The sequence below is a fragment of the Pezoporus flaviventris genome, unplaced genomic scaffold (assembly GCF_033815535.1).
Source record: "Pezoporus flaviventris isolate CSIRO_AGI_PZ_B2104156 unplaced genomic scaffold, CSIRO_AGI_Pfla_v1 ptg000213l, whole genome shotgun sequence".
NCBI classification, from domain to species: domain Eukaryota; kingdom Metazoa; phylum Chordata; class Aves; order Psittaciformes; family Psittacidae; genus Pezoporus; species Pezoporus flaviventris.
In genome coordinates, this window is record NW_026892761.1 from 1096916 (window position 1) to 1110947 (window position 14032).

Consider the following 14032-nt stretch of genomic DNA (forward strand, 5'->3'; position numbering starts at 1 on the left):
CGCTGGAGCCCGTTCAAAGGACACGGCCCTGCCCCGCGGGCCGGGATGCGCGGCCTCGCTGCGGGGGGCGGCCCCGCACAGCACCCCCGGGCGGGCAGGCACCGGCCCCGCAGCGCCCCGCGACATCCCCTGGGGTGGCCCGGCTGGGACGGACACAGCCCAAGCAGCCAAGGGCTTCCACACAAGGTGGCCACTGCCCACCCCTGGGGATGGCAGCTGGGAGCGAGCATTGACAGCGCTGCCCCCCGGGCAATGAGCTGTGGCCAGCTCGGTCCCGCCGGGCATCAGCCCTTTGGGAAGGCAGCTCCAGGAGCACAATGTGGCACCCAAGGGCATGGCCACAGGTCCCTGGAGCAGAACTGACAGCAGTTGGGAACTGGGCACTCGCCAGTGGCAGCATCCTCTGGAACCTCCTGAAAGACACTGATTTCCTGCAGAATGAAGAGTTTTGGGGATTAGGAGAAGAAACAAAGGAGCGGGGGCTCCTGAAGGGGTCAGGCATCACCAGCCCCAGCTGAAGGTGCTGCTGCACCCCAGGGTATGGTCTGGCAGTGCAGAAACCGGGCATGGAAAACCCCTGGGGAGGGGGCACCATGGGTTACCCCATGCCCGGGCTGCAGTGGCCACAAATAAAGCTGGGCAAAGGCAGGGCCATGGCCACGGAGGGCGCTGAAGCTGGTGGAGTCCAAGGGCTACCCCAGGTTCCCCACTCAGCGGAGCCCAATTTAAGCCTTGGATCCTTAAGGTGAGGAAACCCTTGCTCACAAGGGCATGCAGGCAGCTGCCTGCTGCTGGGGTGGAGGCATGCAGGGGGTGCAGGAGGAACCCCTGGTAACCAGACCCAGTGCTGCAAGGGGAAGCTCTCCAGTGATACCCACTATTAAAAACCCAGGACCTCGTCTATCAATGTCAGGGCAGCAGGAACGGCTGCAGCAGGAAGGGCTCAGCCCCTCACTGCAATGGTGCTCCCCTTGGGGGGAACAGGGAGGCCGGGGCTCAGGGATGGTGACAAAGCAGCGAAAGCAGCTCCCGGTGCCCCCAGGGAGGCTGGAATTACTGGGGGCTCCTCCAGAGCTCTCTGTCCCGCAGCCACATGGAGCTCAAGTCCTGCCAGACCCTGAGCCCATCTGCTCCCCCCCGGGACTCGTGCGTGGCCACCACCACAGGCGGTGGCAGCATCCTAAGAGTGGTGCAGACATTGGGCTCCCCTATTCCAGCCCTCACAGCTCAGATTTGCTGCTTCAAGGAGCCCAGCTCCACACTGGGGGTAACGAGCCTCCTTCTTCCCGAGACCAGGGACAGAACCTGGAATGTGATGGGAAGCAGCAGCGAGCAGGCACACGGCTCCAACCAGCAGCACCAATGCAATTGTGCACATGCAGAGGCTGGAGCATCACCAGCACCTGCAGCACTCAGGGATGGCAGCGCCCGCAGTGCCTGTTCCCAGCGCAGGCACTGCTCCAGTGGCAAGCAGGAGCCCCCCCCAGCTTGGCCACCACAGGGAATGCCAGGGGAATGACCGGCTAACGCCATGCTCGGGGCCTCTGCCCACTGACTGTCATCGCCAGCATACAGTTTGGAATCACCTTTCCCAGAGCTGCCAGGCACCTGGAGGCCACCAATGTCACTCAAGGCAAACGCTGCCACTGCTCCACACTCCCCCAGCTAATCCTGGGCGGAAGGAGCACATCCACTCAGCAGGAGCTGGGATAAAATCCCCCAAGGAGAGCAGGACCTGCCTGGAAGCCACCAGCCTTCCCAGGGCACCTGCAGCCTTACGCACACACCAGGGCTGGCGTCTAGGTGCGAAGCCTTGGGACAAGGGGAGGAAGCAAAGCAAGAGCAGATGCAGCGTACTGGGGAGCCATAGGAATGGCTCTTCGAAGGGTACACGCATGAAGGATGAGCGTCCTGCTGTTACGAGATGAAACCCATTGGTGGGTAGAGAGAAACAAGCCGAAAACCATCCCCAAAGACGGATGTGCAGCGAAGGGCAGGAGCTGCTGCACACCGGGATTTCGGACGCCTTGGTCCATCAAACCTCGCTCACCGCAGCGCACAGCACCGGTGCTGCAGCGCTCTGCAGAGCCCAGGGCCAAACCCAGCCACCACCGGGGCTTCTCAGAACGGGGCCGGGCTCTTTGCCCTCCCCATTCACGAGCTTCAGCCAGAGTCCCCCGTTGGCTGCCGCTGGCACCCAGCCCGTCCCGGCCGCCCTGGCGCAGCATCAAGCCCGCGGCTCCCTAGCGACGGGGTTGCCACAACCCAGCAGCGCTCTTTAACCTTTCTGCTCGCACTGCGGGGAGCTTCGAGCGCACCCGGCCCCGGGAAACCCAACACCCGGCTAAATCGAGAGCAGCACCCACCGGAGCCCCGGCCGCGGCGCTCGGAGCCCAGCCAAGCCCGGCCCCGGGGCAGCGGAGCGGCACCGCGCCGCTGCCCTCAGCACCAAGGACTTCCCCGGCAGAGCTGCCCCTGGGCTGGGATCAGGCCCATTGAGGGGAGAGGGAAAGACATGGAAAAACCACAGCAAAAGAGCTTCCAGAGCCCTGCGGCGACAGCAAGGAGCAGCCAGCACGGATCCAAAGCACCAGGACCTGTCCACGGCGTGCCAGGCCACGCTGGCAGCCAACAGGGTAACCCAGGGGAGAGGCGAGAAGCAAAGCAAGCAGCATCAAAGCTTCCCATAGAAACCCCATTCACCAGCTGATAAGATCAGCGCCCTGCTCAGCCACCCTTCAGCATGTAAGCCCATGGAAACATCATCTGCCTCTTAGCTCCAGCTCTAGGCCAAGCTCAAATCACCTCGGTAACAACACAACTATAAAGGCATCAGAGGAAGACTCCATCCCCAGCTCCAGCTCTCCTGGGTCATCCCCCCCTTGCAGCTCCACTTGCTCTTAAATCACCCTCAGGGAGGTGATGAGATGTGAGCCCTGAACACAGGAATGGTTTTGCACAACCCACCCAGCAATATGGGTTTTACACATCTGCCAGGCTGCCCTGGCCGCAGGGCCTGTGCCGAAGCGGCGCTCTGAAACCCCAGCCCTGGCCCATTACTCTCCCATTTATAGTCCCCTGGGTCTGGGAATGGCTCCTGCCCCCATGGCCCTGTTGAAGCCTCAACCAAACCCTGACGTTCAGCTCCTCCAGGACCCCATCTTTTACATTTTCCTCACTGGAGCACTTTTCCAGCACGTCAGCACTTTCCCCCCCCAGGGGACAGGTTACACTGACGCCCATGAGAGCCACAGCGTGACCCCAGAGAGCAAACCCCAGTGCCCCATACCCTTGTAGGGCAGAGCAGCCCCCATGGCTGAGGACTAGAGGAGGCCGTGTTTGCAGGAGGAGGTAATGCCTTTTATTAGACCCCATGAGACGGCTGGGGAACCACAGACAAGCTGTCAGGCACACAAAGCCTTCCTCAGGCTGCGGCAGAGGCCATGTAGGGCCATCACGGAAATCCTTGCTCCATCCTCGCAGGGTTGGCATCTGCTCCAGCTCAGCAGCCTTGGTCTCTCGCTTGCCTTCGCATTCTTCCCCAGCTCATCATCACCGAGGCTTTCCTGACTCACCAGAGGTACGTGCTGCTCCTGGCGCTGGCACTCGAGGCTGCAGCAGGCTCCTTGACTGCACCATTGAGGTCCTGCGATGTCCCCATGCAGCAGATGATACGGAGCAGCTCCACTGTGCCAGGAAGGTGAAGGCAGAACAAGGGCCAATCCCCACCCCTGCGGTGAGCCCACAGGTCTTTGCTTCCAGAAGAGCATCATTACAAGTTCCTCTTGCTCCAGTCTTGCTCCTTGGGCTGCCAGGCCAGCCCCGAGAGCCTTACACATATCCAAGCCTCAACCAGAGAGCCTGCTCCCCTCCTTCCTGCTGACAGCTTAAAGCACAGCTCCCAGCACCTGCCACACCAGCCTTCTCCTGCAAGTCCCCTTCTGGACCACACCATCACCATGTTAGCAGAACAGTAACAGCAAAACAGGCACAACAGTGGGCAGCAGCATCATCCAAGATCATCATTCTGATGTACCCCTAACCCCTTTCTTGCCCTCCCTCAGCCTTTTGGAGTTATCATTCTTGCTAAGACAAGTCCAAGGAAAGGCCTAAACCCAATTTTACAAGGTAAAGAACCATCCTTAGTAAGTTTTAATCTAAGTTTGATCACCTCTCCACAATGCTGGAAGCTCTGCCCTCCAGCCCATCAGAGCACTTGGTCTATATTTAGTTCTGGCTGCACTAGACTGGTGAGGAGATGACGTTTATTCAGCCAAGAGAAGGGCCCTGGCAGGAGCCAGGGAGGCAGCTCTCAGGCAGTCATTTGCCAGTGAGGCAATTCCACAAATAGAATGACTTCAGCTCTAAAACAGGAGAAGGTTTAATATTTGCATACACAGAGAACTATAAAATGTGGGCAAGATTCACATTAGTGCTCATCTACATAAACATCAACACGAAAGGTCAGACCTACAATATGCTGGCTTGCAGAAGCCCCACATTGCTGAACACAAATCAAGCTTAATACAAACCAAAAACCCAGAAAGAGACACCTGAAACCAACAGATGTACAAAGGCAGCTCCTCCAGATACACACAAGCAAGATACCAAAACCTCTTCTGCAGGAGAGGGATTCAGCCCACTAGCAAGAGTGAGCCAGCAGGCTGGGAGTTTTATTTAGTTCAGGTACACAATATCTGCATACAAGACCAAAACCTGGTCTAGTCTTTAGAGAGCAAGAGGTGGGGAGATGAAGTGAGGCCGTGTGGCAGGGCCAGTTGCTGTGCCTCAGGTGGAGGTGAACTACTCGAGAGAACACTAATGGAACGAGGTTGAGACTGAGCAGCCACATAAGAACGACTGTTCCCTCTCTACCAAGGGAGCAGAGAAAGATGGCATCTCCCTCCTGCCATCACATGGATGTGAATCAGCACCGGAATCTATCCGAGAAGTTGGGAGACTTCGGCATGGTCAGTGGCTGCTCACTGGACTTCACTTCTAAGCTGCGGTATCTGCGTATCGGGTTTGCCTTGTGAACCTGTGGAACCAGAAAGAGAGGATGAAGTGAAGGCCACTGCTGAGGTGTGATGAAGCTGAACCCTGCAGGTGAGTAGCAGTGGAGGCAGTGACCAGGAACACACAGAGCAGTTTCGGGGCAGTGGATTGCAGAGATCAATCTGCTCCAGTGACAATGGGTACAGCTCCAGAAATCAGTCACCGCAGCAGAGCTGCCTTTTGGGTCTGTTTAAGACCAGTTGTAAAGTTAACAAGGAGTCAGTTTGTAACAGGGAACCTTAGAAGAGTCTTAAGGCAGCTCCACATTGACATTAGTTCATTTATCCTATTCACACACCCCCGTGGGTTACTCTACAGCTCCTGTTCAGAAACAGCTCACTTACCATTTCTTGCCTTAACTTAGCAACTTCTTCCTTCTCACGCTCCTCTTGCTCCTGTTTCACCTTCTCTTGAAGCCTCTCCTTTACGGCCTCTTTGTCTGCCAAGTACTTTTCAAACTCTTGCCGCTCTTTAGCCCTTTTTTCTGTTGCCAGCTCAAAGCTTTCAGGAACTACAGAACCAGAAAGGCTCTCTAAGTTTAGAAATAGAGGAGATAACATTGGTGCAAAGGCAGTCAGGAAAAGCAAAGCAGTACTAGTGTCATGGAAGCCTCCCTCTGGAGCGCTTCACCTTGCAAGGGTAGTTAGTAGATACCTCCAGCAGTGTTACTGCAGACATTACCCCATCATGGGTGTTCTCGTAGGAGGGAGCAAGCACACACAATTGTTAGTACAAACAAGCTTTGGGCTGGTTTATACCCTACAAAGTTTAGTCTACCCCATGGTGTAGATGCCTTCATCTCATTAGAGATGGGAGGAAAAGACTGACAGCTGCTGCAGAAATGCCAGCTGTCCCCACAGGGAGCTCCTCACACGCTATTTACCCTTCTCCCAAGCAGGCACACATCAATCACCCCCCAATTGCAGCATAGCTGCTAAATACGGCTGCCAGGTTACTGCAGGACAGGGGCAGCAGAGAGGAAACTCCCCCGCTCCCTGGGGACACAAGCTGTTAGGGAATTAGTTGATTAAGTGCAAGGCACTACTGGTTGTGCTGATAAAGAGGCAACAGCCAGTCTAAACATCATTTAATTGCATGAGTTACCAGCCAAGCCAATGTAGCAAGTACTGCACCTGATAACAACTTATTCTCCTTCTTGGGCACAAAAGGCTCCTGGTACACCACTGTGTTGGGACGAGCTTTAAAACAAGCTGCCTCTTTCTGCTTTTTCAAGTCGTCTTTAAGCTGCAAGAGAAAAGAGCCCATCAAGTGCCAGCTATAGCAAGGAAGACCCCTGCCCATCAGCACTCCCAACACTGGAAAAGCCACTTTGATTTGGATCAAGTCATTTGCATGTAAAATTGTATTAAAGCTAACAAGTTGCATCACTTGTTCCTGCCAGTTACTTTTGCCAAAAATAGCCTGAAAACAGAAGAAAATTTCAGGAGTCCACTGCAGGCTTCACATGAGAAGAGCAATGTGGTACTTATATGTCAAGAAATCCCCAAGATGGTCACAGGGATCCAGCTGCAGGAAATCCCATCACTTACCATAAAGGGAGAAAAAACACCCCAAAAGAACCCACTAATCCTTAACCCATAGCACAAGCCTCATGCTCAAGCTCAGCTCCTCACCCCCCCTCAAGCAGGACAACTTCTGAAGTCCATTACAGCTCCACCAGCGTTAAGCCGGGTCACCCCGTTACACCCTTCCCATCCTACCTGCTGTTTCCAGCTCTGGAGCTTGGCAGCTCCCCGCTCATCCACCTGCAGGTTGAAGGGCTCAGGCTGAGTTGGCTTTTTGACCTTCTTTTCTGGCAGCTTCACGTGGTCAAAGTAGGGCAGAGGCAGCGCTTTGAACTTGGGCACCTGACAGAAACACCTTGAAATGTTTCCTGCCCTTTCCTCAAAGGCACGAAGCTTTGGGAGCTTAACAGACGACAGCAAGAGGCAAGTCCTGCACGTCTGTATCGTTTAAGGGATGGGATCCAGGGCAGCTTTTAGTTCTCACCTCTTCCTTCTGCAGTTCTTCCATCTTTTTCTCTTTCTGCATTTGCCGCTCCTTGTCACGGGCGTCGAAAGAGAAGGGGCAAACTTCCACGTGCCTCTGCTCTGGCATTTTAGGCTTGAAGGGCACTCCATAATGTGGCATGGGGTTGGCTTTGATCACGGGCACCTCTTCTTTTTCCTAAGGGGATTTTAGCGTTAGGATCTGACACAGCACCAGATTGTATTTGTAGGAAGACTGCAAGTCCTGCCAAACAAAGCCACGAATGTTCAAGCTCCTTTAACCAGTGTCACAGCAGCACCAAGCAAGCACTCTGGCCACTGGGAGAATTACTACTCCCGAAAGTACCATAGACAACCTCTTCTTTCCAATCCACTATCAGTTCTAGTACTTACCTAAATTAGACTCCAACATCCTCCTCACAAGAGGAACTAGATGATCTGAAGGTCCTTTCCAACCCTAACCATTCTATGATTCTATAAGAGGGAAAGGAGGAAGGACTGAATGCATTCTGAAACCTGCTCCCCATTTCCAGGGATCTAGGAAGTGTGAGTACAAGAAAGGTCATGTGCAATACCTGCCCTTCTCAATAACGCAACAGGGAAGGGCAACATCCTTTAGAAACTGAAGCTGTTCACTTCCCTCATTCACAGCAGCACCCCCCAGAAACCCCCAATGCCCTCGGTTAAACTGAGTTATTTTGTGTGAGAGTTCAGTTCCTGTTAGAGGAGCACCCTTCAGAGGGAATAGCACAGGGGAAGGTGACTGCTGGGGGAGCTGCCCTGCAGGAGGGCAAGGGCTGACCAAAGCAGCCCCCAGCCCCAGCAGGCAGGGGTACAGCAGTCACTGCAGTGGCACCATGAGGCCTGACAACAGCTTAGTCCCACGTTACCTTTTCTTCATCTTTGCCAGACATTCGGGTTCTGCTTTTCAAGGTGAAGACTGGAGACTTGGGGACTGTAACAGGAAGAGCTTTCTTCTCTGGAACACCCTGTGCAGAAGAACCAGTAAGGAGTTAGCCAAGAACAAACACTACCGGGAAACCACCTGAAGCAGCACAGAACACACTCGTAGCAGTTCTTACCTAATGACAGGCAGCATTTACTGCACATTATTAAACACATAACATAGCTAAGGACATTCAGATGCCAATCGCCACCTCAGTCCCAACTCCCAGGTCTAGGTATTACCGAACTTCTTACCACAACATCCTCCAGGATTTTCGTGGGACATGGCCTGGAATGGAATTCAAAGTGCTTTTCCTCCTGCTGCTTCTTACTCTCTCGCTCCTGAATCCTTTTTTCTATCTCCAAATCAAAGCCAATGGGCTGTGTGAGTGCCTTCACAGTGGGTTTCTTGGGCAGGAGTGGCCCACCCTCAAAGATCCTGTGATTGAGTTCTCGTGCTTTGAATTTGTACCTACACAGGAAAGGTGAGACACTCACAACACTGTACATGGCAAGATGCAGCTTCTAGCAAAATGCTTCCTTCAGCATGAAAGAGTAACAGGCAGGTCCAGGAGGAATAGTGTCACACACAGGTTCCATAGTGTGCAGCTCTAGTTAGCAACTCCTTGGCTTTTGAAACATCAAGATTTCAGGAAAACCTTAAGGATTGTGTTCTTGGGAATCCAAAGCTTTGTCTAAAGGAGCTTTGAAGTGTGTGCAGGCTGTCCTGCTACCGTGGGTTTGCTTTACTAGTCATAAGCTGTACCCAACCCAAGATCAGCTTTCCTAAGAGCACTTCCTTCAGAATGAATTGGCTACTTCTCACATCCCTATAACAGCCACAGGGCTATGCAAGCTAAAAGAATCCCAATAGTTTTATGCTACTCATTCACAAGAAGAGTATTCCTGAGAAGCGGCATTTTGGCATCCAAAAAAGCGTTTCCAGTGTGGTACAAATATCTCTCGGAGGACTAGAATAATCCTTTACTTACTGTTGAAGTTTCTCCATTTCCTCTGCTTCTAACTCTGCTGTAGTTTTGCAGGTGGCAGGTCTGAAGCGCTGCTTTGTCAGAAGCAATGGTGTTTTAGGGTTGGTAAACCGAGCCTTCACAGCCTTCCCTGGAGGTGGGCCTACAAATTCAAATCACAGGGACCAGCAGTCAATGGCAAGGCCTGGAGCAGCCACAAACTGCTCAGCAGAGCAATCAAAGCATCCTTGCTGCTCTACCACCTGCACTGTGGGCAGCCTCCTGGCTGGACACTGCCAGGACTGCTCACCTTCATCAGATTTCCTGCTCCTCAAATGGTAACGAGGGGGTGTGGTTTTTTGGAATGCTTCCACCTGCTCAGCAAGGGACACATATTCGGATGTGTTCTCTTCAAGTTTTCTTTTGTTTCCCTGGGACAGGTTGAAAGGTTTGGCAATAGTGGGTCCCTTCAGCGTCCGCATCTGGAGACAGAACACGCTGGTCATGATGACCATTTCACACAGGACACTGGGATGACATTTCCTTTCCCCGTCAATTGACAGTTTCTATCCCTTCCCTTATTGAAAAGATAACACTCAGCATTAGATATAGACTTAAGTGTCTGAAAATGCTAGTCATATTGGGAAACTGTATGAAGTAGAAGATACAAGCACAAAGATCTGACATTACAGGGTCCTTTAGAGTCTTAGTGGCAACGCAGATACAGAGTGAGTTAACAGTTAGGTCTGCACAAAGCTTGCCTCTTCTCTGGTCACCCTCTTTGCTTGTGTGTTGCAAAAGCAGAAAGGGTGATGTCTAAAAGGAGTCAGCTGCCTGCTGGGAAGAGCCCAGATCTCACCGGGGAGGGAGGATGCTTCCTTAGCTCTGCTGCAAAATCCACCTCCTTGTACTCGTTCCTGGGCTGGCTTTCCACATGCTGTTTAATTCTGTCCTCTGTGCAGAAGTGGAAGTCAACTGCCTTTGTTACTTGACCAACAGCCCTCTTCACGGGTTGTCCTAAAGGAAAAAGGACATGTAAGGTCTGGAAGGGGTGGGAGGGAGGGACCTGGGGGCAAGGGGGGAAATGTGCATGTGGGGCATTTAAATTAGAACTTGGACAGTTTTAGAGAGCTCATCTGTAACCTTGCAAAACCCAACAAAACCCAAGCAAGCCTTTTTCTTGCCAGTTTAGGGGCTGCTCTACATTAAAAGCCTCCTAATACTTACTACAAGATCCATAACATCTGGAGTGTTTGTTTCCACAGGTGCTCACTCAGCTCTGTGCAGCACTCTCCAGCCCAGCCCAGTACAGCTGCAGTGCAGGTAGAGCTCACCTGCTCCAGCAATGGCTGCTTTCAGAGTCTCCTCATTCTTCCTCCTCAGCTCCATAACCTCCCGCTGGAATTGCTGCATCTTTTCCAGCTCCTGTTCCTCGGTACTCTTCAGCTTGCCAGAATGATTGGTCCTCCTGCAGAAGGATGTTAAAGGCTGAAACATGTCTTCCTACTTCACTGGTTATTGGCACATTGGGGTTAGTGCAAGGAACATGCTGATCTGACTTCATGGCAAGAACATCATTACAGAGGTACATTCTTTAGAAGAGAGCTGGCTGGATTTTGTTGGAGCTGAAAGCTCACAGCTAACTGCTGTCCTGCACACCCACGTGCTGTATGAACACCATCAGCAAGAATGGCTTTCTCCTGAAGCTAGAAACAAAAGCTTTCCTTTGCACATGTTCAGCTGGTGAAGTATATTTCATCCCAACATCGTTTGCCCTGCTCTGGGGTTTGCTAAATGTGATACCATCACATGCTGCGTTGAAGCTGAAAACACCCTAGCCAGGGCTGGCACCTAAATCAACTGTGATTAGCACAAGACACAGGAAAGATACGTACTTTAACATGGTTGGCGTGGAGGGCATGGTCAGTTTGCTTCTCCCTCTCCCTGGGGAGGGCCCACGATTCTGCAGGGGCTCTTTCTTGGTGGATCCTTCTGCCTGCTTCTCTCTGTTGCTAGAACTAAAGGTAAGCAGTTGTCATCATAGAATCCCAGACTGGTTTGGGTTGGAAGAGATCTTAAAGCTCATCCAGTCCCAACCCCTGCCACAGGCAGGGACCCCTTCCACTGGAGCAGCTTGCTCCAAGCCCCTGTGTCCAACCTGGCCTTGAACACTGCCAGGGATGGGGCAGCCACAGCTTCTCTGGGCACCCTGTGCCAGCGCCTCAGCACCCTCACAGGGAAGAGCTTCTGCCTAAGAGCTCATCTCAGTCTCCCCTCGGGCAGGTTAAAGCCATTCCCCTTGGCCTGGCCCTACAGGCCCTTGTCCCGAGCCCCTCTCCAGGTTTTCAGGAGCCCCTTTAGGCACTGGAGCTGCTCTAAGGTCTCCCCTTAAGGAGCTGTTTCTTCTCCAGGCTGCCCCAGCCCAGCTCTCAGCCTGGCTCCAGAGCAGAGCTGCTCCAGCCCTTACAGCAGCTCAGTGGCCTCCTCTTCACTGTGACAAACCACTTAAGTGTGCTCTAAATGAAAGGTCACCTGCAGTGCTCACCCCATGCACACCACCCTGACACTGGTGAGTTCCAAGCTGTGCCAGACCAGCCTTACCTCACCACATGCCCCGGGAGAGAGCGCCTGGTTTTCCCTGGTGCCCTAGGGCTGTAGAAGACAAGATGAATTACTGAGTTATGGGAACTGTGGCTTTTCTGGAGGAGGCAGATGTACTGCAGCTCATTTAGGCCCAGCAATGGTTAAAAGATCACAGTTCAGTTTTGTGACCTCAAGCTCATCCCCATAGGGTGATCTTAGTGGTTACATTTATTTGAGAACTATTTTGGCTGTGACTTTCTCCTAGCTTGTGACTGTAGCCCAGTGACTTCCTGATGGACAAGTTAAGCCCAGTTTCAAGCTGGCTGGCAGACACTGACAATGCAGCAAGAAGGTTCAGAAATCCAAGCTTATTTCATGCACATCTCTACCTCTAAATAGTGTTTCCTTCAGGTCTTACAGCCATTTCTTCTTGTTTATGAAACCAGCATCAGGAATCAGGTTTCAGTCACCTCCTCCTAACATTCCTGCAAGAACCCTCTCGCCATGTGTAAATCCTTTCCAATGGAACACTTGTATCCCCCTTCCCAGCCCCAAACCCTGATGACGTACATTCTCCTTTTCTTTGGAGGTGGAACCTCTTCCTTATTAGCCAAGGCATTTCCCTCTGCTTTGACTCTAGCTGGCTGGGTGTGTTGCTGTGCTTTTCTCTGCCTCGTGGCCTGTCTTCTGCCCGCTCTAGAGGGGAACAGAAAACAGAGGTTAGCTTTCCCACAGCTCTGAGAAGACACAGGGTCCACCTAACACTTTTCACATCAGTGCATCACCTAACTCCAGCATGTCCCCTATGCAAAGCGGGTGTTTAACACAACAGCCCAAATGCAGCATTAATTACTTCAGGTTAAGAATCCATGAACTTAATACTCTTTAGGATATATGAGAATAGAGAACCCCTTGCATCTATACCAGAAACGAGTTCTGCCCAAGTCCAGCAGATATAAACAAAGAAACTTTATAAGCCACTTCAGTTTCAGATGTCCTCACATTCCAGGAGCTCCTGGTGCTGCCGAGCCTCGTTTCACGAGTATGTGAGACACTGCATTACATTTCCACCCTGGAGATTGTCCCTCCAGCTCAGCGAGCAGATCAGATGTCCCAGTATAAGATCTCTTGCTGAAGAAGAGCTTCAGGCCCACAGGATGCCCCAAGAACAGCAAGCACTGCAGATCCTGGGAGCACAGACCCGCTTAGTTACAGTTATCAATGTGAATAGAAGTACTTCACCTTTGAGGGGCCTCTGCAGGAGCAGCAGCTCTCCAGTTCGTCAGGGATCCAATGATATTCTGAGGAGCCTCATGGGGCCGCACACATTCTGCTTCCCCATCGCCTTCACCTGAGGACAGTGACAAACACCAACTCCTATGTACACATACATACACAGGCACAGGAGAACGCTCCAGTGCGGCCATGTGAGACCTTGCTAGACAGCAACATACAAAGATGGTCCCACAAAAGCCAGGCTGAGCAGGTAACATCTCTTCCCCCCCTGCATGCCACGCCAGCTTACCCATTGTTATTTCTTGTGATGTGACAGACAGAATAATATCAGGCTTTGAAAAAGCAGGGCTGCTCTGGGAGCCTTTTGCCAGGTTTCCTGCAGGAGGGATGTTCTCCAGGTTGGCTTTTTGGTCTGTGAGGAAAGAGAGGCTTTCACTGTATGCTTTTAACAATACCTCACAATATCATTAGGATGTTAACAGTCATCTGACAAGGTAGAGATGACAATCAAAGCTTAAATACAAAACCACCCCCAGGCATGAGGCACGAGGCAGGGAACAACGTGACAAATCAACTGGCACAGGAGGCCCAAAACAAGGACCATGCCAAGCCCTCTCCCAAAGGGAAAACCCAGCCAGGAGCTGGAAGCAACTTACCAAACCAGGAGTCTGCATTGGGTACATCATCCTCCTCCTCACCCAGAGCTGCGAAGTCGATGCAATTGTTTGGGACATCGAAGGAATAGCGAGATTCCGGGTGGGACATCTTCACCTGCAGCCGCCTCCGCGAGCCCCACTCGTGCTCCTTTGGACAACAAGCACTGGTCACCTGCTAAACCAAACCCCAGGCAGTGTCAGCTCACTTGGTCCCCACCTCTCTTCCTCTGTGCGGCTTCTAGAGAGAGACACGGGACAGGTCTGACCCCATCTCGTAAATCCCAGCCTTTGATGGTTTGCTGTGCAGCTGTAGGTGCCAGAACTGTGTTTTGAAGGGGAAGCACAAAGGCTTCCCAGGGAGAGACCAATTTGCACAGTCCTTACCCTCAGCAGGGCACAGGTTTAGGAAGCAAGAGCCCGGTGCTGAGGCTGACCCCAAGCACTGCACAGCACAGCCTTTCTTCCTCTGCAGGGCTACAGACAAGAGCTAATGACACCAAGGGGCTCTTCTGCAGGCTGAAATGATGCTCAAAGCAGGAAGAGGGCTCTGCAGAGCATTGTTACAGGGCAAGAAGCAGGA

General features: G+C 52.6%; 1 protein-coding gene across 1 annotated transcript; it reads right to left on the reverse strand.

Moving 5' to 3' along the window:
• Nucleotides 1-4605: 4605 nt before the first annotated feature.
• On the reverse strand, nt 4606-13704 carry TPX2 (TPX2 microtubule nucleation factor). Its single transcript, XM_061441415.1, has 16 exons — nt 13453-13704; nt 13086-13208; nt 12803-12911; nt 12131-12256; nt 10873-10995; nt 10312-10445; nt 9837-9994; nt 9288-9459; nt 9002-9140; nt 8265-8481; nt 7955-8053; nt 7066-7242; nt 6777-6923; nt 6189-6300; nt 5400-5566; nt 4606-5038 (listed from the first exon to the last, which is right to left on the reverse strand). Exons 1-16 carry the CDS (start codon nt 13559-13561, stop codon nt 4928-4930), a joined length of 2223 nt encoding a protein of 740 aa, XP_061297399.1. The 5' UTR covers nt 13562-13704; the 3' UTR covers nt 4606-4927.
• Between the last annotated feature and the right edge of the window lie 328 nt (nt 13705-14032).

What these genes read in the sequence shown, in the direction of transcription:
- TPX2 (XM_061441415.1), bottom strand. Translation starts at nt 13,561, where the DNA reads ATGTCCCACCCGGAATCTCGCTATTCCTTCGATGTCCCAAACAATTGC. An exon ending in CCTCCAAAGAAAAGGAGAAT is followed by an intron (nt 10,996 to 12,130) that starts GTACGTCATCAG and finishes GCTTACCTTTAG; the next exon opens with TTCTAGCAACAGAGAGAAGC. An exon ending in GAAATGGAGAAACTTCAACA is followed by an intron (nt 8,482 to 9,001) that starts GTAAGTAAAGGA and finishes TTTCCTGTGTAG; the next exon opens with GTACAAATTCAAAGCACGAG.